The sequence below is a fragment of the Heloderma suspectum genome, chromosome 4 (genome assembly GCF_057233095.1).
Source record: "Heloderma suspectum isolate Gila_16-S chromosome 4, 16-S_ref, whole genome shotgun sequence".
In the NCBI taxonomy this organism is placed as follows: domain Eukaryota; kingdom Metazoa; phylum Chordata; class Lepidosauria; order Squamata; family Helodermatidae; genus Heloderma; species Heloderma suspectum.
In genome coordinates, this window is record NC_139461.1 from 313,252,843 (window position 1) to 313,279,940 (window position 27,098).

General features: G+C 45.7%; 1 protein-coding gene across 11 annotated transcripts; it reads left to right on the forward strand.

Annotated features, from left to right (window-relative positions):
• The first annotated feature begins 2,591 nt into the window (after positions 1-2,591).
• LOC146349078 (BPI fold-containing family B member 1-like) lies at positions 2,592-23,251 on the forward strand. Of its 11 annotated transcripts, none has more exons than XM_084854868.1 (8): positions 2,600-2,995; positions 6,789-7,029; positions 12,880-13,026; positions 14,382-14,449; positions 16,448-16,493; positions 20,470-20,533; positions 21,543-21,619; positions 22,768-23,251. In XM_084854868.1, exons 3-8 carry the CDS (start codon positions 12,886-12,888, stop codon positions 22,837-22,839), a joined length of 468 nt encoding a protein of 155 aa, XP_084710994.1. In that variant the 5' UTR covers positions 2,600-2,995; positions 6,789-7,029; positions 12,880-12,885; the 3' UTR covers positions 22,840-23,251. The 11 variants fall into 11 exon arrangements, with proteins under 11 accessions (XP_084710993.1, XP_084710994.1, XP_084710990.1 ...); XM_084854869.1 differs by lacking the exon at positions 2,600-2,995 and adding an exon at positions 3,180-3,228; XM_084854867.1 differs by lacking the exon at positions 6,789-7,029 and having other exon boundaries at positions 2,592-2,995.
• The last annotated feature ends 3,847 nt before the right edge of the window (positions 23,252-27,098 follow it).

Genomic DNA, 27,098 nt, shown 5'->3' on the forward strand with positions numbered 1-27,098 from the left:
GGATGTCAGATACCTCTAAACACATGGAACTCTTACGTGCTGTTGACATGCTGTTGACATCTTTCAAGGCAATAATTTGGGTGTAACTTTGCCAAGTTCAGTACTGATTTCAAGCATTTCCATAATACATTTTTCTTCATCTTTCATAATACTAGAACCCAAGGGGGTCATCCCATAAAGCTGATTGTTGGGAGATTCAGCACAGAGAAAAGGAAGGGCTTCTTCACACTGCACATAATCAATCTACGGAATTTGCTACCATAAGACATAGTAACAGCCACCAACTTGGATTACTTTAAAAGGGGGTTAAACAAATTCACAGAGGAAGATAAGGCTATCAATCGCTATTAGTCATGAGGGCTATATGCTACCTCCAGTATGTATGCCTTTGCTGGTGAACATGAGCAGGTAGGAGGGTGATATCTTTATATATATATATATATATATATATATATATATATATATATATAAAGATATCCATATATATACACATACATACATACATACATACATACATGAATTCAAATCAGATTTTTAGCCCCCACTCCCAATGAATCCATTGCCTAATTCTATTGAATTCAGGTTTCTTCAGTGTTGTACACTTGTAAACCAAACTCAATCTACTCATCACACAGAGTTCTGTGATTCTTTCCTCTGTTTTCTTTGATCCCAAAGCAGCCCAGATTAGGCTGCATATGAGTCAAAAAGGAGCAGGGAAGGAGAGGCTCCCTAATCCTTCCCTAGCTCAAAATCACCTTCCCCAAGCCATTAGATAAGGACAAGCTGTGAATCCCATGTCTTTCCCACCACAGGAGAAAAAGCAGCTCAGCGAGAATAATTTTGAGCTGAGAAAGGACCAGAAGTAAAAGGTTAAGCAGCTTCTCTCCACGTAGGAAGCTGCCTTATACTAAGTCGGAGCCTTGGCCCAGTATTGTCAGCCCTGACTGGCAGCGGCTCTCCCAGGTTTCAAGCAGGTGTTTTTCCAGCCAGAACTGGAGATGCTGGGAATGGAACCTCAGGCCTTCTGCATGCAAAGCAGGGGCTCTGCCACTGAGCTACGGCTTCACCCTGTCGTCCATTCAGAAACAGCCGGGGTCACCCTTGGGGCTTAAACAAAGGAAACATGTGCAAGAGAAGGCGCCACAGGGGGCCTTTGGAGGGATGCACCTGGGCAGCATTTGCACTTCTTAAAAGGGAGACGTGGAATTCTTCTGAGTTGTTTCTTTTTGATCTCATCTTAGATCGTTGCATTCAGTCAGCAGATGGCAACTGTCCCTGGTGCTGCATTACCTGCGGTCAGTATGTTCGATCCATTACACACCGACCTTTTCCAGGTTCCCCCAGTCCCTCAAGGTTTTCCCAGGATAGTACCTATTTTCTGATTTAATGGTGTCCCTCCAAGAAAGGCCACTTCTCTGTTTGGAGATTGCTTCAGCCACCCTTTGGAAGGCTAGCAGAGTCATGGCGGGGCCAGCCACCTTAGCTGATTCATCAGCCTCTGCCCTTCCATGCAAAGGGGGGGTGGAGCAGGGAGCATATAACGGTCACATGAGAAGGTGTGCATGGGAGGGGTGCTGAAAGGCTCCAACCACTGCCTTACTTCCCCACACTCTTTTCTCCATTTCATTTCATATTTTTTTTTAAGTCATTTATTGAATCTCTTTTCCAACCAGTCGCCAAAGCTCTCTGGGCAGTTCATGAAGATTAAAACCATAAAATACAATATAGTAACATAATATAAAACCATTCACATACAAACATATAAAACAATTTCACACAATCAGCAATGAAAATCTCAGGACCCGGTAAACACTATTGTTATATGCTGTCAAATGCCTGGGAGTAGAAGGAAGTCTTCACTAGGGATGAAGTCTTCACGAGGGACAGATTGTGCAAAATCCACTCCGTCTGTGTTTCGCAGATTCTCAGGTGCCCTTTGTTCCATCGTCCGCTCACAGACAGATACAATTTTTTTTTTATCATGTGGAAAAATACACAAATAATTATGTAAGAGGTTTTGTAACAATTTACATAATTTACCTGAGTACATAACATTTAGCATATTGCCCCCCATTCCATTCAACTTTTCCTCAGCAGAAACTTGCATATTTTCCTACAAATAAATAGGCATAAATTTCAGGAAAGTAAAAAGAAACATCCGAAAGTCTGAGGGGGTCTCCCCGCAGGAGATTCCACAGGTCGGATTCTTAGAAATCTGAGCTCATTTTGTTGTTGTTGTTGTTGTTCAGTCGTTCAGTCATGTCTGACTCTTCATTGTAGCAGCCATATCGGGGGTCAGACTAAGTAGCCTCATGCAGTCTCATGCTTCATGTTCTTGCTGAGCTCTTTCTCCCTTGAATATATTGTTGTAAGCTGACGAGACACAGGAATTCCTTATCTTGTCAAAGGTCATACAATTGTATATCTTGTTCTCTGCTGTTCTCTTCTGTTCTCTCCTTATCATGGCTACCCTATAACCCAGTTCTTGTATTATAAACAATAGTGCTAAGAGAAGAAATGTTGAGGATTGCAACCCCATGCGGGAGGGAGAGGAGGAGCCGTTTCATATGTGTCACAATGTCTATAAAACCAATGTGATAATGTAAATCAGGGCTTCTGGCTCTTTGGAAACGATTCCAGCCTTAAGCCCGCGCGTTAAATAAAGAATCTCTTTTTCCTTCACTCCGTGGTCTCTCTGACTCTGGGTTCTGCAACATAAATGGTGCCGTGACTCGGATGTGGCAGGCTCTGAGCCAGACAGGTGGCAGTTGCCTGCTCTTGATCGCCGCACCGGGAAGACGAGCTCGGCGCATGCCTCCCTTTCTTGGCGCCACCGACCTTTTTGTTGAGTGAATGGGAGAAAGCCTGCACCGGGATCGCCCAAACGGTAGTGAGCAGCAAGAGAACCTTGGGAAGCGGAGGAAGGAACTTGAGCCCTGCCTATATCGCAGCTGCAATTGAGTTAAAACCCACATTGGAAGCCTTCAGGAGAAAGGCAAGTATATGGGAAAAAGAGGGCCCCGCCTTTAGGGAGAAAGGCCACTGGGCAGAAAAAAAGAGGGCCCCGCCTTATGAAGAAGGTCAGTGTTGGTGGTATACGTATACAAAAGAACCTACTCCTTGCGGGTAGAAGGGGGGCCTGATCACACCCCCGAGTGGGCGCCAGTACCTAGCACGCCAGTACTCAGTAGGAAGCTGAGGAAGCTGGGGAAGCCGTTTTCCGCTCTGGTAAAAAGTGGGAAAAGTGGGTGGCAGGGACATATGGATGTAGTGGAGAGATTGATGATTGTGTGAGTGGCTACTGCGGTTTCTGACGCATACCGTTGACCGTCCGGGTGCCCAGGCCAGTAGCAAAGTGCGTGGTGTGAAAAATCCTCTTGTGTCGGCCAGCGAGACCCCTTACTCACTGACCAATTCCCATTCCCTAATTGTGTCTGTCTTCAATTTAAGAGGGAGGCTATGGGTGGTGGGGGAAGCAAACCTTGCACCCCCTTGAGATGTATGTCAAACAAAGAAGGAAAAAGGTTTTTTTTAAAAAAAAGATTCAGAATAGAGAGAGAAAACAGCAAAAAGCTCAAGGTCGAGCTGAGAGGAAAAAAAACAAGATCTGAGGCTGTTTGTTAAAAAAATGTTGCAGGACAGTCTGGCTTTTAACAAAGCGTGGGAGCGTGAGAGTGTAAGGCCAAAGAAGTAGCTGTTAGCCTAGCGTGCCGAGAGGGGGGGGGCAGGAAAATTGCCCACAACGTTCTGAGTTGTGCAACATCATCACCTCGCCTAATTGAGATAAAATCCCTAAGAAATGGAAACTGAAAATGAAGACCCAGAAGATGAAGGCAAAATAGAAAATAAAGGTGAAGAATCAGCCCCCAGAGCACAGGCTAGACCCCTCTTCGAGTGAAAAGTGTGCCATAAGACTGTCCCAAAGCAGAATGAAGCGGAAAGACCACGTTGAAGATCTCTGTCAAGGTAACCGTGTTTAGCTTTGAACTGTGTTAAAATTGCATAGAGCCTGTAGCTACTGACCATCAGCTATATGATTTCTGAAGAGCGTAACCATTAAGCTTTTGCCGTGGGATTCCCTGCAATGAAGAAATCTCACTGATTCGAGTGTCCAGTGTTACACTGCCTAAGTGTGTGTGCTAAAGAGACCGAGAAACCAGACAGCATGTTCCTGGCCAAGCCAAAATCGCGCTACTACCATGCTCCTGAAAGCTGCAATAAACTGTGTAAGCTGGGAGACCCAACCTGATTGAGAAGAAAAGAAAATATTGGAGCAACTGTCTTAAAAAACAATGAGATCTGTGTAGCTGGCTGGCTGACGCTGTCAGTGATGTTACAACTTTAAATTAAGACTGTTTTCCTGTTTGAGACCCCAGCGAAGAAAGCTGACCCGAGTTATTTGTTGCCCGTGCCAAAGCAAGAATTTGGTGGCCCTGTACCTCATCGTGTCCTGTTTTGAGCTTGGGATTTACAAATACAAACAAACTGAGAAGCTTGCCTCTGAAGTCCTGCAAATCACCCCACCGCCTCCCCGAAGATTAATGGCTGCCTGAAAAATGCAAGTATAAGGCGATGCCCATCACCCCCCAGCGTCCTGAGTTTCGGCACTCAGTGTTTCAGTGCTTTCGTGTACCAGGTTAGAAGAGAAAAAAAAAAAAAGAGTAAGTTTTTAAAATGTCTGTGAGAACCTGACAGAAGTAGAATAAAATTTACAGAGGAGTTGCCCAGGTTAAAGCGTCACAGCTAGAGAGCTGAGCTGTGCCGCTCTGTTTAGACAGAGGCCTTGCTAAAAAGTTAAAGGCCCTTGTCTGTCAAAAGGGGTGTAGGGCCACACTTTCCCTTTTTAAACTCATGCAAAAGTAGAGAGCCTTTGCTGGAAACATCACATCTTCATTGCCCAGAGCCGTCTCTGTTTGCTTCCATCAATGTCTGGGCTTTTTAGAGACACTCTGCACATGAACTAAAATTTTAAATTGTCACAAACTTGCCATGGACAGTGCTATGAAGCTTTTAATAAACTTGAACTCTCATCGCTGTGGACCGTGTGTCTGTGTTTGTAGTCAGCTCAGTGTACAGCAGGCTAAGTTTGATCTGTGACTTTTAGATTTCCTTCTGCCAAAACTCATGCAGCATAGAGTTGCCGATGCAAAAATGGTGACCTAGAACTCTGCGTGTGTGGGTATGCCCGTCCCTTGATTTTGATGAGCCCTGAGCTTTCAGCCAGAAGACCAGTATAATTGCTGGATCTGCTCCATCATGCCTTACCATGCAAGAAGTGTTTTCCATTCATTGTGTTAAATTGCAGAAAAAGTTTGTTGTGTATATTTTATGATTTCTTAAATATCATAAAGTATATGTGATATTTGCAGATTAGTGTTAGTTGCAACTCCAAATGATACTAAGTGTGGTTCCCAATGGATAACGAAGAGAAAAGACAAAAGCAAGTAGAAAAGAAAGAATAGAGAAAGTAGAAGACAGATAGAGAAGAGAGAAAAAGAAAAGGCAAAAGGCAAAGAAAAAACATTTGTAAAAAAGAAGCGTGGCCATAGTTGCCCCCAGGGTAAATTAAAAGCAGCTGATTGTGCCTGGAGCTTATTACCTGGGGTAAAGTAGCCACAATAATGTAATAGTTCTTTAAGATAAAGAAAATCTAACTAGAAGGAGAAGAAGAGCCTATCCCAAATGTGTGTCAGTGGGACTAGTGTAAGGCAGAAAAGTTTAAGTAAGTTTAACTTGAAAAAGACAAATAAAGAGACAAGGCTGGTGCATGGAGCAGAAAGTTTTATATAAAAAGTTTGAAACATGATCTGCAATACAGGCAGATCAGCAAAGAAAAAGAAAGCAAAAGAAAGAGAAAAAATTTGTCTTCCCATACTAATAAATAAAAAGTGTTATCAAGCACTTTGGGAAGCGAAGTTGTTTACAGGAAGCTGTGCCTGAGAACCAAGCACTTCTAGCCTATGCTGAAAATGCTTGCTAGTGTTGTGCTGCCTCATGGGTAACATGCATGGTATAAAACCCATTTAGCGCAATAGCTCGTGGTTCAGAGAAGCTGTCTGATCCAACCATTAAGTACGCCTGTGTGCTGTAAGTTACCCAATAAAGTCTCCTTGTAAGTAACCCCCCCCTGCTGGAATCCCAAAACACAAGTGCGGCTAGAGCGCCTCACCCAGTATCAAACCCTGCTGTTAAAAGCCATGAAAGCAGGTATGAAGAAGTCAGTTAATATGACCAAAGTGTCTAAAGTGCTGCAAGGTGCCACCGAGGCCCCAGAGCGTACTTGGAGCGTCTTTCAAATGCCTATCGCCAGTATACCCCCCCTCAACCCAGAGGCCCAAGAAGACGTGGACGAAAGAAAAAAGAAGAAGACCCAGCAGAGGCAGAAGATTCTTAAAAAAGAACCAGTGTGCCCAGTGTGGACAAGATGGACATTAGTGGCATGAATGCTCAAATAAAATAAATCAAATACACAAAAGAGAAAACCAAAGGGGCCAGAATGGGCGAAGAGGGAGACAGCTTGAGAAGGGCCGTGACATTGACTGTGAGGGGCCGTGACATTGACTTCATAATTGACACTGGAGCAGCATCAAAAGCAAGCAACAAGAAGTCCAAACACTAAACAAAGTTCTTCAAGCCCAGCGTCACTTTGTCTTAGAAAATAAGCCATTCCCATCACAGAAGTTCATCCTTTCCAACCAAGAGTTAAAGTATGAGTTAAAGAGGGAAAAATAACCCTTTGACTCCCAGATAGAGAAGACTGAAAACTGTCATACTTTCCACCCCCACAGCTATGAAAGCAGCTGGAGTTAAACCCTGGATACACTGGACACGAGTCAAGAGAGCGAGAGGGGGAAAAGTAGACCATAAACAGAAATCCTGAAAATCCTTTAAAAATCATTCTGAAAAAGCAGTAAGAAGACTCAGGCTAGACCTTACTGTGGACACACCGGGAAACTGTCCCCCTGCGTACGGTCAGACCTGCAACTGAAGAATTGAAGAAGGGGACTAGACCCTACTGCAGCTTGCCAGGTGAATAGCTGCCCAGCGTACGGTCAGATCCCAAAGAAGATCAAACATGCGTGTTGTAGTGTTAGTAGTGTTGCATTGTGTTTCCTTAATAAGGTGCAAAAAGGGGGGTCTGCCCCTGGAAAAAGAAGTTTGTCCCAGTGATTTGCTGATAATTACTGGCTTCACCTGGCTAACATCACGAGAGTAAAACATTTTTGTTTGCCAAGAGGTATACCTGCAAACAGGCTTATTGGCTCTTGCCTAATACCTGTCTGTAGACATCCTGGGAAAATTCAAAAAGATACCATGTTAAGAGTTTATGGTGTAAGTTTAACTTATTCCCAAAATGCTAATTGGGGCGTGGTTGCAAAGATCCTACCCCCTACAGAGTTCACTCTACGCACCCCCATCATTGCTGAAACAAATGCTACGTGTGCACAAATGCTTAATTGTCAAAAAATTTTCCAGAAAATACAAAGCTATCCCTGGCCCCCTTCCACTGTAATAAAATTCAAAACATATCTTTTAATGATGCCCACATACTTTTGCCTCATGGATGGTTTTAGACATGTAATTCCTGCACTTGGTCATTTATTCCTGCCAACTTGTCTGATAACCACCCATGTTGCCTCAGCCGCCAATTGAACTGGTGCCAATTCTTCCCCTGTAGCCTGAAAAAATCCGTCAATGGCAGCCTCGAGCACTCCAACTAACTAAAAATTGTAATAGTCATGTGCAGTTATATTTTGACTCAAAAAAAATTGGCCTTAGCAATGTCACTAGTTGGGGTTCCAGGTTTAGCCTTGGCTGATGGTCTGGAAATCAACCGGTTAGCTTGCAGCTTAGCCAAATGCATAAATGCCACCTCACAGGCATTGTCATTGTTAAATAAAGAGTTGCGTGATCTAAGAGGTGCAGTTCTAGAAAACAGAGCTGGTATAGATTACCTCTTCCTTCTTCATCATTTAAGTTGTGAGACACACCAAAAGCTCTGTTGTTTTAACTTAACTGATAATGGCAATGCTGTAGATGAACAGATCAACAAGCTGCACAATATAGTAGCTTACAAAACAATAAAACAAAACAATTAGCTCAATTAGTTAACCCCTTGGCTTCCAGATCTTAGCTAGCTTAAAAGCATTGTTCATCCTAATTCTACCAGTATTGTTCATAAAAGTTCTGTTATGTCTCTGCGTTCCTTGTCTTATGCGCTGTTTAACCAATCTGTTTTATGTCTCAGCTAGTAAAACTGCTGCCCTCTATGCTCTAATAGCCCAACAAGAGGCTAAGTAATATGTATGTCACAAAAAGCTTTGTATGGTTATCAAAAATGCTATAATTGTAATGAAATTATGCATTTAAGGGGGGAATGTAGCAGCCATATCGGGGGTCAGACTAAGTAGCCTCATGCAGTCTCATGCTTCATGTTCTTGCTGAGCTCTTTCTCCCTTGAATATATTGTTGTAAGCTGACGAGACACAGGAATTCCTTATCTTGTCAAAGGTCATACAATTGTATATCTTGTTCTCTGCTGTTCTCTTCTGTTCTCTCCTTATCATGGCTACCCTATAACCCAGTTCTTGTATTATAAACAATAGTGCTAAGAGAAGAAATGTTGAGGATTGCAACCCCATGCGGGAGGGAGAGGAGGAGCCGTTTCATATGTGTCACAATGTCTATAAAACCAATGTGATAATGTAAATCGGGGCTTCTGGCTCTTTGGAAACGATTCCAGCCTTAAGCCCGCGCGTTAAATAAAGAATCTCTTTTTCCTTCACTCCGTGGTCTCTATGACCCATGGACCATAGCACGCCAGGCCTTCCTGTCCTCCGCTCTCTCCCGGAGTGTGCTCAAGTTCATATTCATTGCATCGGTGATGCTATCTAGCCATCTCATCCTCTGCCGTCCCCTTCTCCTTTTGCCTTCGATCCTTCCCAGCATCAGGGTCTTTTCCAGGGAGTTTTCTCTTCGCATTAGGTGGCCAAAATATTTGAGCTTCACCTTCAGTATCTGTCCTTCCAATGAGCAGTCAGGGTTGATTTCCTTTGGGATGGACTGATTTGACCTCCTTGCAGTCCAGGGGACTCGTAAGAGTCTTCTCCAGCACCACAGTTGGAAAGCATCGATTCTTCGGCGCTCAGCCTTCCTTATAGTCGAGCTCTCACAGCCATACGTTACTACTGGGAAAACCATAGCTTCGATTAGACGGACCTTTGTCGGCAAGGTGATGTCTCTGCTTCTTACTATGCTGTCTAGGTTGGCCATAGCTTTCCTCCCAAGGAGCAAGCGTCTTTTAATTTCATGGCTACAGTCACTCTGCATATAAATTAAATAAGCAGGGTGACAATATACAGCCTTGTCGTACTCCTTTCCCAATTTTGAACCAATCGGTTGTTCCATGTCCAGTTCTTACTGTTGCTTCTTGACCCTCGTACAGGTTTCTCAGGAGACAGGTAAGGTGGTCTGGTACTCCCATGTCTTTCAGAATTTGCCACAGTTTGTTGTGATCCACACAATCAAAGGCTTTAGCGTAGTTAATGAAGCAGAAATAGACATTTTTCTGGAATTCTCTTGCTTTCTCCATGATCCAGCAAATGTTGGCGATTTAATCACTAGTTCCTCTGCCTCTTCGAAACCCATCTTGTACTTCCGGTAGTTCTCGGTTCACATGCTGCTGAAGCCTAGCTTGTAGGATTTTGAGCATAACCTTGCTGGCATGTGAAATGAGCGCAATTGTACAGTAGTTTGAACACTCTTTGGCATTGCCCTTCTTTGGGATTAGAATGTAAACTGACCTTTTCCAGTCTTGTGGCCACTGTTGAGTGTTCCAAATTTGTTGGCATACTGAGTGCAGCACTTTAACAGCATAATCTTTTAGGATTTTAAATAGCTCAGCTGGAAGACTGTCATCTCCGTTAGCTTTGTTGTCAGTAATGCTTCCTAAGGCCCACTTGACTTCACTCTCTAGGATGTCCGGCTCAGGTTCAGTGACCGCATTATCATGGCTATCAGGGACATTCAGATCTTTCCTGTATAGTTCTTCTGTGTATCCTTTCCACCTCTTCTTAATCTCATCTGCTTCTGTTAGGTCCCTGCCTTCTTTGTCCTTTATCATGCCCATCTTTGCACAAAACGTTCCCTTGAGATTTCCGATTTTCTTGAAAAGATCTCTAGTCTTTCCCATTCTGTTGTTTTCCTTGATTTCTTTGCATTGTTCATTTAAGAAGGCCTTCTTGTCTCTCCTTGCTATTCTCTGGAACTCTGCATTCAGTTGGGTATATCTTCCCCTTTCTCCCTTGCTTTTCGCTTCCCTTCTTTCCTCAGCTACTTGTAAAGCCTCATCAGACAGCCACTTGGCTTTCTTGCATTTCTTTTTCTTTGGGATGGATTGAGTTGCTGCCTCCTGAACAATGTTACGGACCTCTATCCATAGTTCCTCAGGCACACTGTCTATCAGGTCTAATCCCTTAAATCTATTCATCACCTCCGCTGTATATTCATAAGGGATATGATTTAGGTCATACCTGAATGGTTTAGTGGTTTTCCCTACGTTCTTCAATTTCAGCCGAAATGTTGCAAGAAGCAGCTCATGATCTGAGCCACAGTCACCTCCAGGTCTTGTTTTTACTGACTGTATGGAGCTTCTCCATCTTTGGCTGCAAAGGACATAATCAATCTGATTTCGATATTGACCATCTGGTGATGTCCATGTGTAGAGTCGCCTCTTGTGCTGTTGGAAAAGAGTGTTTGCTATGATCAGTTTGTTCTCTTGGCAAAACTCTATTAGCCTTTGTCCTGCTTCATTTTGTACACCAAGGCCATGCTTGCCTGTTATCCCGGTGATTTCTTGACTTCCTACTTTAGCATTCCAATCCCCTATGATGAAGAGGACATCTTTTTTGGTGTTCGTTCTAGAAGGTGTTGTAGGTCTTCATAGAACCGATCAGCCTCAGCTTCTTCGGCCTCAGTGGTTGGGGCACAGACTTGAATTACTGTGATGTTGAATGATTTGCCTTGGATTCGTACTGAGATCATTCTATCATTTTTGAGATTGTACCCCAGTACTGCTTTTCCCACCCTTTTGTTGACTATGAGTGCTACTCCATTTCTTCTAAGGGATTCTTGCCCACAGTAGTAGATATGATGGTCACCTGAATTCAATTCGCCCATGCCTGTCCATTTTAGTTCGCTGATTCCCAAGATGTCGATGTTCAGTCTTATCATCTCATGTTTGACCACCTCCAGCTTGCCTTGATTCATTGTTTTTACATTCCAGGTTCCTAAACAATATTGTTCTTTACAGCATTGGATTTTCTTTTCACCGCCAGACACATCCACAGCTGAGTGTCCTTTCGGCTTTGGCCCAGCCGCTTCACTCTTTCTGGTGCTACTTGGAACTTCCCTCTGCTCTTCCCAGTAGTATATTGGACACCTTCCGACCTGAGGGGCTCATCTTCCGGTGTCATCTCTTTTAGCCTTGTGATACGTTCCATGGGGTTTTCTTGGCAAGAATACTGGAGTGGGTTGCCATTTCCTTCTCCAGTGGACCACGTTTTGTCAGAACTCTCTGCCATGACCTGTCCGTCTTGGGTGGCCCTGCACGGCACAGCTTATGGCTTCACTGAGTTACGCAAGCCCCTTCACCACAACAAGGCAGTGATCCATGAAGGGGGAGCTCATTTTAGTACATCACAAATTTCTCCAGGAACCCTAGTCTTGGCCTGGTGCCAGAAAGATGGCAACATTATTTACCTTAGTACATAACATTTAGCATATTGCCCCCCATTCCATTCAACTTTTCCTCAGCAGAAACTTGTATATTTTCCTACAAATAAATAGGCATAAATTTCAGGAAAGTAAAAAGAAACATCCGAAAGTCCACGGACTCCGTGCGGTCTGAGGGGGTCTCATTTTAGTCCATCAGAAATTTCTCCAGGAACCCTAGTCTTGGCCTGGTGCCAGAAAGATGGCAACATTGGTGCTAGGTGGATCTCAGTGGGGGTAGTATTCCATAATCGGGAGAGTATGCCATATTCGGGGGGGGGGGGGCACCACTGAGAAGGTCTTCTCCCTGGTTGCCACCTTCTGAGTCTCCCCTGACCCTTTCTTCCCAGACTGATTCATTCTTGCAGCCTTTCCACATTCATCCAGGTTTTTAAAGTATGATCTATGGGCCTCTGCCTGCTGTTTTTATGTCTGTATTTTATTGGTGTTGTGTGCGTGTGTTTTAATTTCTGTGTTATTGCAAACTTCCCTGGAATCTTGATGAAAAGTGGTATATATGTATTTTAAAAAACAAATAAATATCACCAACACTTAGCAGAAGGAGGAGAAAAATCCTTGAGATTGCCTTTAAGGGCTGTTGTAGGGAAATAAGGGTCCAGAACCCTCCCCTTCATGCCTGTTGTTGTAAATAGTAGACCTCCACCCATTTGGGACATGAATGGGGCAGACACATGAGCAACTCATATGGACTTGCTCATCTGCTTTGGCTCTTAACTGAGACATTCAGTCGGGCTCACGCACGAACACGCTAAGATCTGAAGGCACACAGGAAGTATCCAGTCTTTGCCACTGTGGGCTGCCAGCCTCAACAGTCTGTGGGCTGAGTAGCACCTTTGTGAGTTGAGAACTGGGCATGTGGCAGAACAATCTGACACTTCAGCACAGATTCATTGCTCCCCAGAAGCCCCGAACCTCACATTAAGACACAGTGAAAGGGCAGCCAGGTGCAGGGAAATTATTTTAAGGGCATTAATGGGCATCACATTTCTAAGGATGCTTGAGCCTCACTAACTGTAATGCAATCTCAGAAAGGGCTTCTGAGGCTGAGATGAGCACAGGCCCCCCTCATGTCCTTGATCCTTGTAGGGAACCATGATACGGATGCTGCAGATCGCTTATGGGGCTCCAGCATTATCTTTGACCACAGGAAGAATCCGGCTACAGCAGGACATAGAAATCAGAGTCTACAGTGATCATCCACAGGGTTCCTATCAACTCCTTGCCATTAGAGCTGTGAGTATTGGACCAGAAAGGTCAGCTATGGCTTTGACTTAGAGAGGGTTCAGCAATGCTTTTGCCTAGGAATGTGTGCTGGTTCTGTGGTCTGAATATGCCATGAGGTCAGCCCAAGACAGCCTTGGTGGTGGCCCAGTCTGAGAGATGCACCCCAGCCTCCTCTACAACATTGCAGAGGAACAGGCGTATGCCTTTCGGACTGGGTACCAAGCCATGCCATGCCATGGGGCCCTCGCCCCCACTCCAAAACTGTCACCACAAAGGGGGGCGCTGTTGCACTCAGGTCCTACTTGTGGGTTTCCCACAGGTAGTTGGTTGGCCACCGTGTGAACAAAACTCTGGACTAGATGGGCCTTGGTCTGGTTCTTCTTGTGCTCTTAATTTCCCTTGGCTTAACTGTGCTATCAATTTGGTCCTGACATGTCAGGTATGTGGACTCAGGGCTGTGGATTCTGTGCCTCCCAAAAAATAAAAATAAGAACCTAAGGTGCCAAGAAAAGCCATATTCTGTACTAAGCAAATGCTTGCAAATGTGCAGAATTCGCATAGTCATGATTGGGTCTGTAGTTCTTGGTTTTGGCATGGGAAAGTTAGTAGTTCATTAAAGAGCAACTAAGGGTACAATCCTATGCATGTTTAGGCAGAAATAAGTCCTATAACAGCCAGCATCACCCAGCCAGTCATGGTTTCTCAGAATGACCTCACTGGGAGATTTATGGAACATTGTTCCCTGCTCATGCTGGGATTCCCTTTCTACAGGTAAATTTACAGGTAAATAGGTGTAAATAGCTTGCAAAGAGCAACACAGGAACAAATAAGGGACAAGACAGACCGTGAGGGAAAATAAAAGTATGATGGGAGGAAATTAACTGGAGCAAACCAGTGCTCAAGCAGACCAGCCCTAGGTACCAACTAAATCTATACCTGGGTGGCAATTGGGTGAGTAAGGCCAGCCTTGGTCAATGCATTCTGCAGTGGCAATCAGTCACATGACTTGGCCTTAAACAGCCCAACCGCACTCCGCAAACATTTCACTGCCTTTGGGGTTGTTTGTGCAGTCAGGTCACCCATAGTGGGGAACCTCATTTATTAAATAATACTTACATATATAGCTTTGGCTTTCCACTTCTGTCTCTCTATCCCTGCATTTCTTTCTTAAGAATGCAGCATATCTTCTGGATCACAACAGAGGTCCATCTGGTTCAGCACCCTGTTACCCACAGTGGTTAACCGGACACTGCTGGGAAGTCCACAAGCAGGACATGCTGGGAGTCACCCCCTCCTCCTTCTGAGGTTCCAGGCCAGAAAGCAGCAGCACTGAGTGCTAACAGACAACTCCTTTTTAATTTCAGAGAGTGACTTGGCATGTTGGTGTTTCTGTTGCTGATGGGGAACTGAGATGCACGCTGAGCCTTGAAAGGTAAAACGCACGCAGCCACGCGCGCGCACACCATTTGCATCATTCTGCAGTTAAAGCTTTCTTCTCTGGGCCTTTTAAGATCAGATTTTTATTCTGGCCTGATCCTAGATACCTACCTACCCCCTCTACAACCCCTTTCTGCTTTCTGTTGGACACTTTGTACTCTTTTTACTGCAGTCCACAACAGTGAGAACAGAATAGGCCTCTTGTTGGCAAAAGAAAGAGCTCTGAAGTCTGTGTGCATTCGGAGGAACTGATGAGGCTTTTATCACTTGTGGAAAAAAACTCACTTTTTTTTGTGGGACCTTTACACGTCCTCATCAGCCTCCAGGCGATTATAGCAAATTAACACTCTCCAGGGAAAACACAATAAGGGACTTCAAAGCGCAATAACTTTCTGGTGAAATTCTGGAGCTGTGCGACAATGCACTGCCACCTAATGGCTGTATAGTGAAACATATAGAACTTGGCCAGCAAGAAAGAAAAATGGACCTTAATCCCGCAAGGAATCCGGAAGCAGAAGCCTCGGTAAGGGTGCAGGATTTTAGCCTGGTGTAGAAATACTCTTAAGTCTTCTAAAAAAAAGAAAATCCAAATAGCCTCAGAGTTTGTCTATGTTCCCTTCTGTGCTGGGAGCATAGTTGGGGGCTGGGAGGGCATAGGATCCCCCTGCCAACTGGTATGATCCGAACATGCCCGTTCCCCACCCCCCTCCAAGGTTGGAGCCCTGACCTAATGGAGGGAACCACCATGGAAACTTCTGTGGTGGCTGGGAGGAGCCAGGGGGGGCTCTGATGTCATAAAAGCCCCGCCAAGGTCAGAACCCGATATAAGACGTGGAGGGGATTTCCTGAACAATCCATGGCCCCGGGAGCATACTGTCAGCATTTTGATGTTGGTCTTCTTCCCCCAGCCCCTGAGTTTCATTGCCCAAGATACCATCAGCAGCTTCCCAAAATCAGATCAGTCTTTGTTTTGGGGGTTGTTTCTTTTTAGTGGTGAAAATCTTTAGATTTAATATTTCCACAACTGGTTAGGGAAAATAACTTAATAAGACAGTAGCTGTAGGCATCTTTTATTTTAATCAAAAGGAAAAACAAACATTAGTTCCCAGTTCAGGGTGTCGACATGGTGATTTATTGCATCGTATTAGAACATCCAGCTTGTTTATATCGCATGTCCTGGTTGTTGACTTCCTGCAGTATCTGGCTGGGACTGTTAGAAACAGGATCCTGCTGGACTTGCTAGACCAGCCTTGGTCTACAACTCATGGCCATGCTGGCTGGGGATGATGGGAGTTCTACTCCAACACAACTGGAGGGTGCCAGCTTGGGGAAGGCTGCTCTAGACCTTCATAAGAACATGAGACCATCAGAAGAGCCCTGCTGGATCAGACCAAGGGCCCACCTAGTCCAGCATTCTGTTCACACAGTGGCCCACCAGCTGTTGACCAGCAGGACACACGTTCAACAGCACCCCCCCACCCATGTTCCCCAGCAACTGGTGCACATAGGCTCCCTGCCTCTGGTACTGGAGGTAGCACATAGCCATCAGGTCTAGTCGCCATTGATCGCCTCCTCCTCCAGTAATCATGCTTTATATCATGCTGATCTAGCAGGGTTATTCTCCACTTGCAAACACAGAAACTGCTGCACTGGATCACAAGATCACTGGATCCAATTCATCAGCAATTGACTGTTTCTTCCAAATGCATTCTGTTGCAAACCTTTGAACCATTTATTTTCCATTGCACTTGTTAAAGCTGACTAAAATAGTTGCAGTTTGGTTTTATTTTGAACATTTTCAATTTATTTTTCGCCCCAGAGCTTTTCATTCTTGGAAGTTTTCTATATGACTTTTCAAGATTTCTGAATCTGTTTCTTAGATTCAGAATAGATATTCTTCAGCAAATGAAAACTTTTAGCCAAGAGAGGAGGAGGAGGAGGAGGAGGAGGAGGAGGAGAATAATCTGCTTCATTCTCTCTTCTTTCTTTTTAGAATTGACAGTCTCTCCCTGATTCGCTCTTCACTGAGAAACTTTGATGTAAGTACCAAGTCACAAGAAAGCTGCGGCTAAGATTGTCAGCCAGAAGCCCACTGTTCAAATCAAATCCCACCTCAGCCACAGAGCGGCCGGCAGGGTAATTCTAGACTTGATCTTGGAGACATGATCAGAACAAATGATACCGCCAAGCGGAGCTACGAAGAGATCACGTCAGACTTTGAAGCTTTGGGAAGGAAACTCAAGAACTTTGGGGCCCAGATAGTTTTCTCATCCATCCTTCCAGTAGTTAGAAGAGGGATAGAAAGGGAACGAAAAATACTCCAGGTGAATGACTGGCTACGAAGGTGGTGCCGACGAGAGAGATTTGGATTCTGGGACCACGGGCTATACTTCCTGGAAGATGGGCTGTTGGCTAGGGATGGGTTGCACCTCACAAAGGCTGGGAAGAATGTGTTTGGCCACAGCATGAAGAACTTCATCAGGAGGGCTTTAAACTGAATCCTACGGGGAAGGGAGATGTAATGTTGGGGGTAACAATGGACGTAGGCGCATGCACTGCAATGGAGAGAACAGCTCTGATAGCGTCCAATAATAGTCTTCAGACACAGGTAGGAAGAAAGCCAGACTATGAAGCACATGGTCTTCGATGTCTATATACTAATGCCCAGAGTATGGGAAACAAACAGAACGAACTTGAACTCTTAATACAGGAGGGAAATTATGACTTGATAGGTATAACTGAGACTTGGTGGGATGACTCTCATGACTGGAATACAGCAATGGAAGGATGTAACTTGTTCAAAAAGAACAGGAGGAACAGAAAGGGAGGCGGGGTTGCACTGTATGTGAAAAATACATATCTCTGCACAGAAATACAGGAGGAGGAGATTGGTAGCCCCATCGAGAGCATCTGGGTTGAAATAAATGGAGCAAAGAATAAAAGGAACCTGGTGGTCGGAGTCTACTACCGGCCACCCAATCAAGGAGAAGACAAGGATGAAACTTTTGAAAAGCAAATAGCCAATGTTTTAAGGAAGCATGATGTAGTAGTAATGGGGGACTTCAATTTCCCCGATATTTGTTGGGAGACAAATTCTGCAAAACATGGCCCCTCCAGGAAATTCCTGACTTGTGTGGCGGATAACTTCCTCCTACAGAAAGTAGAGGAAGGAACTAGAGGATCGGCTATCCTTGACTTGATCCTAACCAACAGAGATGACTTAGTGGATAAAGTAGCAGTTACAGGAACTCTGGGGGAAAGCGACCATGTTGTACTTGAGTTCTTGGTTCTAAGGGAAGCAAAAGCCGAGTGTACTCAAACGCGTACCCTGGATTTTAGGAAAGCTGATTTTAATAAACTCAGAACAATGATCAGTAAGGTCCCATGGCAAGCAATGCTAGCGAGAAAAGGAGTCCAAGATGGGTGGGAACTTTTAAAAAAGGAAATTCTCAAGGCACAATCACAAACAATTCCAACAAGAAGAAAAGGTGGAAGACAACAGAAGAAGCCAATGTGGCTTCACAAAAAGCTTAGGGATGACCTGAAAACAAAAAAGGACACATATAGGAAGTGGAAAGAAGGCCAAGTAACAAAGGAAGAGTACAGGCAGGTAGCACAGAATTGCAGGGATGGCGTCAGGAAGGCTAAAGCGGAGAACGAGGTGAGGTTAGCGAGGGATGCTAAAAACAACAAAAAGGCTTTCTTCAGCTACGTGCATAGTAAAAGGCAGAGGAAAGAAATGGTTGTTCAGCTATTAAATAAGGATGGCAAAATGATAACAGAGGACAAAGAAAAGGCAGAGGTGCTCAATTCCTACTTTGGCTCAGTCTTCTCCCAAAAGAGGGTCTATGACCCCCCTGGCAAAGGTGAAGTACAGGCTGAAGGGGCAGGATTGCAGCTTGAGATCGACAGGCATATGGTCAAGGAACACCTCATTACTTTGAATGAGTTCAAATCTCCAGGGCCAGATGAACTGCATCCTAGAGTCATAAAGGAACTGGCAGAAGAACTCTCAGAACCGCTGTCTATTCTCTTTGAGAAATCATGGAGGACCGGGGAAGTGCCAGATGACTGGAGGAGGGCTAACGTTGTCCCTATCTTCAAAAAGGGTAAAAAGGAGGAACCTGGGAACTACAGACCAGTCAGTCTGACATCAATCCCTGGGAAAATTCTGGAGCAGATCATAAAGCAATCCATCTGGAAGCACCTTGACAACAATGCCGTGATTACTCGAAGCCAACATGGATTTGTCAAAAACAAGTCCTGCCAGACAAATCTGATCTCATTTTTTGATCAAGTCACCTCCCTTGTAGACCGTGGGAATGCTGTAGACATCATATACCTCGACTTCAGCAAAGCTTTTGACAAAGTGCCCCATGATATCCTGATGAGCAAACTTGCTCGAAGTGGGCTAGATGAAACAACGATCCGGTGGATCCACAGTTGGCTACAGAATCGGACTCAAAGAGTGCTTATCAATGGGACCTTCTCAAGCTGGGGAGAGGTAACGAGTGGGGTACCGCAGGGCTCAGTCCTGGGCCCAGTGCTCTTCAACATTTTTATTAATGACTTGGAGGAGGAGGTGCAGGGAATGCTGATCAAATTTGCAGATGACACAAAATTGGGAGGGATAGCTAATACTTTGGAAGACAGAAACAAAATTCAAAGTGATCTGGATAGACTGGAGTGCTGGGCAGAAAACAACAGAATGACATTTAATAGGGACAAATGCCAAGTTCTGCACCTAGGAAAAAGAAACCAAATGCACAGTTACAAGATGGGGGATACGTGGCTCAACCACACTACGAGCGAGAAGGATCTTGGAATTGTTGTCGATCACAAGCTGAATATGAGCCAACAATGTGATGTGGCTGCAAAAAAGGCAAATGCTATTTTGGGCTGCATTCATAGAAGCATCGCTTCCAAATCCTGGGAAGTACTAGTTCCCCTCTACTCAGCACTGGTTAGGCCTCATCTGGAGTACTGTGTCCAGTTCTGGGCACCACACTTTAAGAAGGATGCAGACAAGCTGGAGAGGGTTCAAAGGAGGGCAACAAAGATGATCAGGGGACTGGAAACAAAGCCCTATGAAGAGAGACTGAAAGAACTGGGCATGTTTAGCCTTGAGAAGAGAAGACTGAGGGGAGATATGATAGCACTCTTCAAGTACTTGAAAGGTTGTCACAGAGAAGAAGGCCAGGATCTCTTCTTGATCATCCCAGAGTGCAGGACACGGAATAATGGGCTCAAGTTACAGGAAGCCAGATTCCGGCTGAACATCAGGAAAAACTTCCTGAGTGTCAGAGCAATACGGCAATGGAACCAATTACCTGGGGAGGTGGTGGGCTCTCCCACACTGGAGGCCTTCAAGACGAGGCTGGACAGCCATTTGTCAGGGATACTCTGACTTGGATTCCTGCATTGAGCAGGGGGTTGGACTCGATGGCCTTGTAGGCCCCTTCCAACCCTACTATTCTATGATTCTATGATTCTATGATTCTATGACATATCCAAGCCTCTGCCAGGCTCATGCTGGCAAGGCGAAAGCGAGGGAGGACCTGCTCTCGGTGCTGTCCCTGCAGGTTTCGTGTGTTTTGTTTTACTATTCTCCTCCCATTGCATGCAATGGGAGGAAAATAATTCAGGGCACAATCCTATGCATCTTTAGACAGAAAAACATTGTACAGCTCCCAGAATTCCCCAGCTGACCCATCATATGAGCCTTAGTTACGTGACTTGATTAAATTTGCATACATTTGCATTTGAGCAAAAACAATAGTTCTGGGGGAAGACGCATACTTCCCTTCTTTTAAGATCATGCTCACATGTGCCATGGCAGCTATTGTCTTAGAAGAGATATGCCCTCCTCTGTGTCAGAAAGTGGGCATACCTCTTTTTGGACGGTGTTTGCCCTTTGATAAGTCGTTGCATTTAAAAAAAATTAAATATATGCGATCCAGTTTGTTAATGTTGTTATATAACCTAACAGCTTTCCGTCCTTCATTTGTGTTCCAGGCTCGGCACTTGGCTGGCACAGTTTCACGCCTGGTGTCCACCTACCTTTTATTGCATGAAAACAGTAAGCACTGGATGGTGATGGCAGAGAATGACAATATTTACTGCATATGTGACCATGTGAAAGACAGCGTCCTTCTGGGTCACGGGGCTGGGGCAGGCTTCCCTGGCTTCCCAGGGGGCTGAGGATCACCTGCTCAGCGGATTGTTCACAGGATGAGTGTGAAATGTGCAAAGCTACTGAAAAAGTGAAGTCACTTCAACTTCTGTGCTTTCAAAAACACAGCTAAGGGACAAAGGCTTGGGAATATGGTTTGTTTTCAGTAAATTTGCAAAAGCACTTGAGACACATACCTCTTCCACAGAGATGCTTGAGGAATTTGGACATCATGAATTCTGATAAAGACTTGCACCCTGTGGAATAATGTGCAGACTGGAACCTAGTTATGTACTGCCTTTTACACTTCCCCCAAACGTTATGAATAATTCTGAGCTCAAAATACATTTCAAAATGTGTTCAAAAATACATACGTTGAGAGAAGGTTTGTTGAGACATATGTATGTTCATGTGGATTAAAATGTTCACAGATAAATGCAGAATGAACAGAGCTCATGCAAAAGTGACATGGATCAATAATAGATAGGGATATACAAGGATTTTGTATCTGTTTGCAAATCATTCCAACATGTCCTGTTCGCAATCCCAAACACGGATGCAGGTAGGAGTGATCACACCTGAGTGTGTGTGTGTAAGAAATGTGTACCTAGAGTGTGTGTGTATGAATTGTATGGATGGTGTCTGTGTGAATGCTGTGTGAAAGAGTGGGGTGGCCATGGCCACTGTGGGCTCCAGCCATCCCACTGCTGGCATGTGGCCTCAGGAGTTCCCCCTTGTAGCATTCTGGCCCAACAGCAAAAATGTTCCCCCACACCTGGATTAGAAGTTAGGAGCAGGTACATTGCATGTGATCCTCTCACATACATACATCCTGTGTTCAATATAATGCGTGAAAAGGCAAATTGTGCCTCCCCCCTTTCATGTTCACACAAATGTGTGCATCTTTCCCTTTCAGATTTGCTGGCTGACGGGTTCCCATTACCACTGGTGCAAAACCTTGGCTTGGCCAATCTAAGTGTTGCCTCTGGCCAGGTAAGGATTGGAGAATGTACCAAGCCAACATCTCTAGGGAGGCTGTTCCAAAGTCTCAGTGCCACCACTGAGGAGTCCTTGGTTGCCTCTGATGGAGCTGGGCCTGTGGTGAAGGCCTTAGCAAGTGAGCAGGTTTATATGGGAGAAAGTACTAAAAGGATCAAGTAGCATCAGATCGGAAAGACCCTCTCTGTGCCTAAGACCCCAAAGAGCTGATCAGACTAGATATACTGGGCTAGATGGGCCAGATGGGCTGTTATAAGGCAGCTTTGTGAGTTCAACAGTACTGGGAGAAAAAGAGGGTGGGAGAAGCATCAGCTCCCTCTGCTCTGGCTGCACTGGAATTTCTCAGGCTGCACATGATCCCTCCCTGCCCTTCCTTAGGAGCAAATGCTCAACTATAGGCATGTATGGACTTTGTTAAATCCATTCTGTCTGTGTTTCCTTGATGGCCAGGTGTCTTTCATTCCATCATCTGCTCATTGATGGAATCAGATTTTTTATTAGGGATGAAGAAATTTGTTCCAGCTTGCAAATGCACATTTGTGCTAATGTGCATGAGCACAGATGCACAAATTCCCCTCAAAAGTTAAAAACCAGTCCGCAAATCCACATAACTCAGAAAAAGCCGGTCCCCTGTAGAATCCACAGGCTGGATTCCTAGAAATCTGAACTCATTTGAATCAGTTGTGGATTTCCCCAAAGTCCATTCAGCTGTGGGTGGAGAGAATGCCTACTCAGAGTGTAAACCTCTTTGAAAAGAGGGTTGCAGTCATAGCTCCTTCAAGAGAACTCTGGGAGTGGTGGTTTTGGGAGCCTGCAGTCAAGTCTTCCGTAAAGAATTCTAGACCTTGGGTGGCGGTGGCGGTGATACCATCTATGTGCATGGTGTTTTACAAAGTACAAGCAGGTATGTCCATGCCCCAAGGAACTTCCAATCTAAAGTTAAACACAAGGAAGACAACTGAGGAAGGGAAGGAAAATGCAGATGGGAGCGAACAGGGGGAAATCAGCATTCATTTCTGACAGACAGTTTGTGTGTGTAGGCATCTGTTGTGATAGTAAAACATGCCTGAAGTTGGTTTAGCCTTTTTAGTATGGCTGGTATGGACAGAACTAACACGACTGTGATGTCGGGCATTCCCCAGGATGCTCTCTTGCTGTATGTTCCACCTGACTTGGAGTCTGACCAGCCGCCTGCATGGGATTCAGCACCCTGACCTGAGATGGGGAAATGAGCATGCAACAAGATGCGCATTGCAGCTGCTTCTCCACCCCACCCTGCTGCCTCTGTTGTTTCATCCCCTCTGCTTTGATCCTTTGAACCATGACCCATCCATGGCCTGTGATCCTCTGCAGCTCAAAAGATGGTTCGCCATCAAATAGCCTTGATTTCCAGAGCTGGACTTGTCTCCTACCATTTCCAGCCAGCAAAAGGGCAAAGCTCACAGCAAACGTTTGACCTTCCCATCAGGCTTTTGCAAAACCTTTCCCTGAATTTCTACAGTTTGAAAGCGGCGACGTGTTGGGAGCCTAAGCACTGACCTTGGCTATGGCATGACCTCTGTTCCTTTCTAGGATGCTCTGTTTGCTTCTCTTACATTGGTAATAAAACATCCCTCTTCACAACTTCGTCATGGTTCCAGTGTCGACTATTTTAACACAGCTAGGGCAAGAATTTCCCTGCTCCGGTATCAAAGGCAAGACCTCCCTCTTGGAGATTCAGGACAGAGAGAAGGAAGTCCTTCTTCACACCACACATAGTTAAACTATGGAATTCACTACCACAGCATGTGATTGGGATGGCTTCAAAGGGGGGTTAGACACATTCCTGGAGGAGAAGGCGATCCATGGCTACTAGTCCTGATGGCTATGTTCTACCTCCAGTATCAGAGGCAGTGTACCAGTTGCTGGGGAACATGGGCAGGAGGGTGCTGTTGCGCTCATGTCCTGCTGGTGGGCTTCCCGTGGGCACCTGGTTGGTCACTGGGCAAACAGAATGCTGCTCAAGATGGACCTTGGTCCAGGAAGGCTCTTTTATGTTCTTATGATTTCAAAATCATGGGCCTCAGCGAAGGTGGGCTCAAGGATGGCTTAGCCCTCGAACCCATTTTCCATGTCAGGCTCCTCCAAGATACGTCAAGAAATAAAGGGAATGGAGAAGGGGGGCCGTGGATAGCTGTGCCTTTGCTTCGTCCCTAGGTGTCCAGAGCCCAGGGGGAGGGCAGCAGCTGCTTACGTGCCGGGGGTCCCAGGCATCTCCAGTGAAAAGGGTCTCAAGTCAAAGGGCTAGGGAAGTCCTCCGGCAGGAGGCCTTGGAGAGCTGCCTGCTACCAGAAGAGCAGAGGGTCTGGGCTTAGATGAGGAGTAGGCCACTTGCAGCCTACAGGGCCTAAGTGGCCTGACACAGGTGCCCAAGCCCACCCCTCAGTCCTGTCCTGTTAAAAGATTTAGCTGGGGGAGGAGGCAGGTAGGGAGAGTCTTCCGCACATGCCCTCTTCCCCAGCAGAATGGAACCCAATGCAGCCAGGATCACTGGAGGTGAACCAGCTCCAGCAGTGCTTAGCATCAGCAAGGTGGACACCCACGGCCCTGTTCAGGCAGGCTGACCCTGCAGCCATGGCAGCCGTGAAACACAGAGCTACGTCCACCAGGCTTGAAGGGGGAGACAAGCACAGGGGGCAAGGCGCTGGGACCTTGCTGTTGAGGCCCCGCCATCCCCTGCCGGTGCCTGGCCTGTGGGTCAAATGGCTCTTGCAATGAAGTAGAACCTTCATCAGGAAACCATGGCAGGAAGCAGGAGTCGAAGGTGGCTCACATGTTCGAGACAGAGCTGGAACGGTATCATGCTAGGAGTGTGAGCCAGAGCATTCGGAGGAGGAGGAGATTATGATTTAGCCAATTTATGTACAGCTTACCATTTCAAAAGATATCTCTTAGCAGTTAACAGAAACAGATTAAAATACATAATTACAAATACAAAAAGGCATCAGTTAAAAAGCTTAAAATGCTTGAAATCACAGAATAGTGGGGTTGGAAGGGTCCTATAAGACCATCAGGTCCAACCTCCTGCTCAATGTGGGAATCCAAGTCAAAGCATCCCTGACAGATGGCTGTCCAGCCTCGTCTTGAACGCCTCCAGCGTGGGAGAGCCCCCCTCCCCCCCAGAATTGGTTCCATTGTCGTAGTGCTCTAACAGTCAGGACATTTTACCTGATGTTCAGCCGGAATCTGGCTTCCTGTAACCTGAGCCCATTATTCCAAGTCCTGCACTTTGGGATGATGGGGATGAGATCCTGGCCTTCCTCTCTGTGACAACCTTTCAAGTACTTGAAGAGTGCTATCCTGTCTCCCCTCAGTCTTCTCTTCTCAAGGCTAAACAGGCCCAGTTCTTTCAGTCTCTCCTCAGAGGGCTTTGTTTCCAGTCCCCTGATTATCTTCATTGCCCTCCTCTGAACCCTCTATCAGTGCTGAGTAGAGGGGAACTAGTACTTCCTGGGATTTGGAAGCTATGCTTCTATTAATGCAGCCCAAAATAGCATTTGCCTCTTTTGCAGCCACATCACATTGTTGGCTCATATTCAGCTTGTGATTTACAACAATTCTGAGATCCTTTTCGCTTGTAGTATTGTTGAGCCAAGTATCGCCCAAGTATGTGCCTTTGGTTTTTTTTTCCTAGGTGCAGAACTTGGCATTTCTCCCACTTTACCTGTCATTCTCTTGTTTTCTGCCCACCACTCCAGCCTATCCAGATCACTTTGAATTCTGTTTCTGTCTTCCAGGGTATTAGCTATACTGCCCAATCTATACTACAAGCAAGAAGAATCTTGGAATTGTGGTAGATCACAAGCTGAATGAGCCAACAATGTGATGCTGCTGCAAAAAAGGCAAATGCTATTTTGGGCCTCATTAATAGAAGTATAGTTTGCAAATCACGTGAAGTACTAGTTCCCCTCTACTCAGCACTGGTTAGGCCTCATCTGGAGTACAGTTCTGGGCACCACACTTGAAGAAGGATGCAGACAAACTGGGGAGGGTTCAGAGGAGGGCAACAAGGATGGTCAGGGGACTGGAAACAAAGCCCTATGAGGAGAGACTGAAGAACTGGGCATGTTTAGCCTTGAGAAGAGAAGACTGAGGGGAGATATGATAGCACTCTTCAAGTCCTTGAAAGGTTGTCACAGAGAGGAAGGCCAGGATCTCTTCTCGATCATGCCAGAGTGCAGGACACGGAATCATGGGCTCAAGTGACAGGAAGCCAGATTCCAGCTGAACAGCAGGAAAAATGTCCTGACTGCTAGAGCAATACGACAATGGAACCAACTACCTAGGGAGGTGGTGGGCTCTCCCACACTGGAGGCATTCAGGATGCGGCTGGACAGCCACCTTGGATTCCTGACTTGGATTCCTACACTGAGCAGGGGGTTGGACTCCATGGTCTTGTAGGCCCCTTCCAACCCCACTATTCTGTGATTCTATGGCCTCTTCACCATCGCAACCTGCTTGTTCCCCTGCCTCTCGCTTTGGCCCAGACAACAGCGGTGGTGAGGAGGAGGAGCTGGAGATGCGACAGCCCGCTTGCTCCCTGGCTCTCTGCCTGCCAAGCCATCACGAGAAAGACAATGAGAGCAAGAGCAGCAGGTGATGATGGTGGTGAGAAGGAGGACTCACTGAGGGAGGGGACCCATTGAGGGTGTCTTGCCCAGGGCTCCCCAAAACCTGGAGCCCGCACTAAGATTGGGGGGGGGACTTTTTAAGCATTGTGGGCTCTTCCTGTGTAGAGAGATTGATATTCTTCTTCAGTGCCCTGAAGCACTTGAGAATTTAGGCAAACACAGATGTCCTCTGATAGTCAAGCGAAGAAACTGGGCAGGTGAGGACAAGCACACTTCTCCCTTTGTCTCCTTGTTCTGCTTTGGGTTTCCCCTATCACTCTTAATCAGCTTCTTATCTATGAAACAATACACAAAAGAGAATCTCAGTAGCTCGTACAGCCATCGCAGAAATGCTTCCAGTTCTTAGCACAAACTTGGCTTCACTGGTATCTGCCTATGGACAGGGTGTGTTGTTTCTTCTTCTTGCAAGCCTCCAAAGAAACGCCAAGAGCGGCCTCTTTCTGCCAAATTTAGGAACATCAGAAGAGCCTCGAAGCTGGAACAGACCTGCACGCGCCAGTCTAGTCAGGCATTCTGTTTCCAGCTGTGGGCAGCAAGATGCTTCCAGGAGGTTGCTTGCCAGACCTATGCTCTTGTCCCTCCCTTTCCCAGCCCTGGTTTGGATCACTGCAATGCACTGTAGATTGGGCAGCCTTTGGAAAAGCTTTGGAAACTTCAGTTGGTACAGAACATGGCAGTCATCATGAACAACTTATCCCAGAGCATTGTCAACTTCACTGACTCTCAGTCCATTTCTGGGACCAATTAAAAGTACTGCTCTTAGCTTTAAAGCCCTTCATCGTTTGGGCCCACTCAGTATCTAA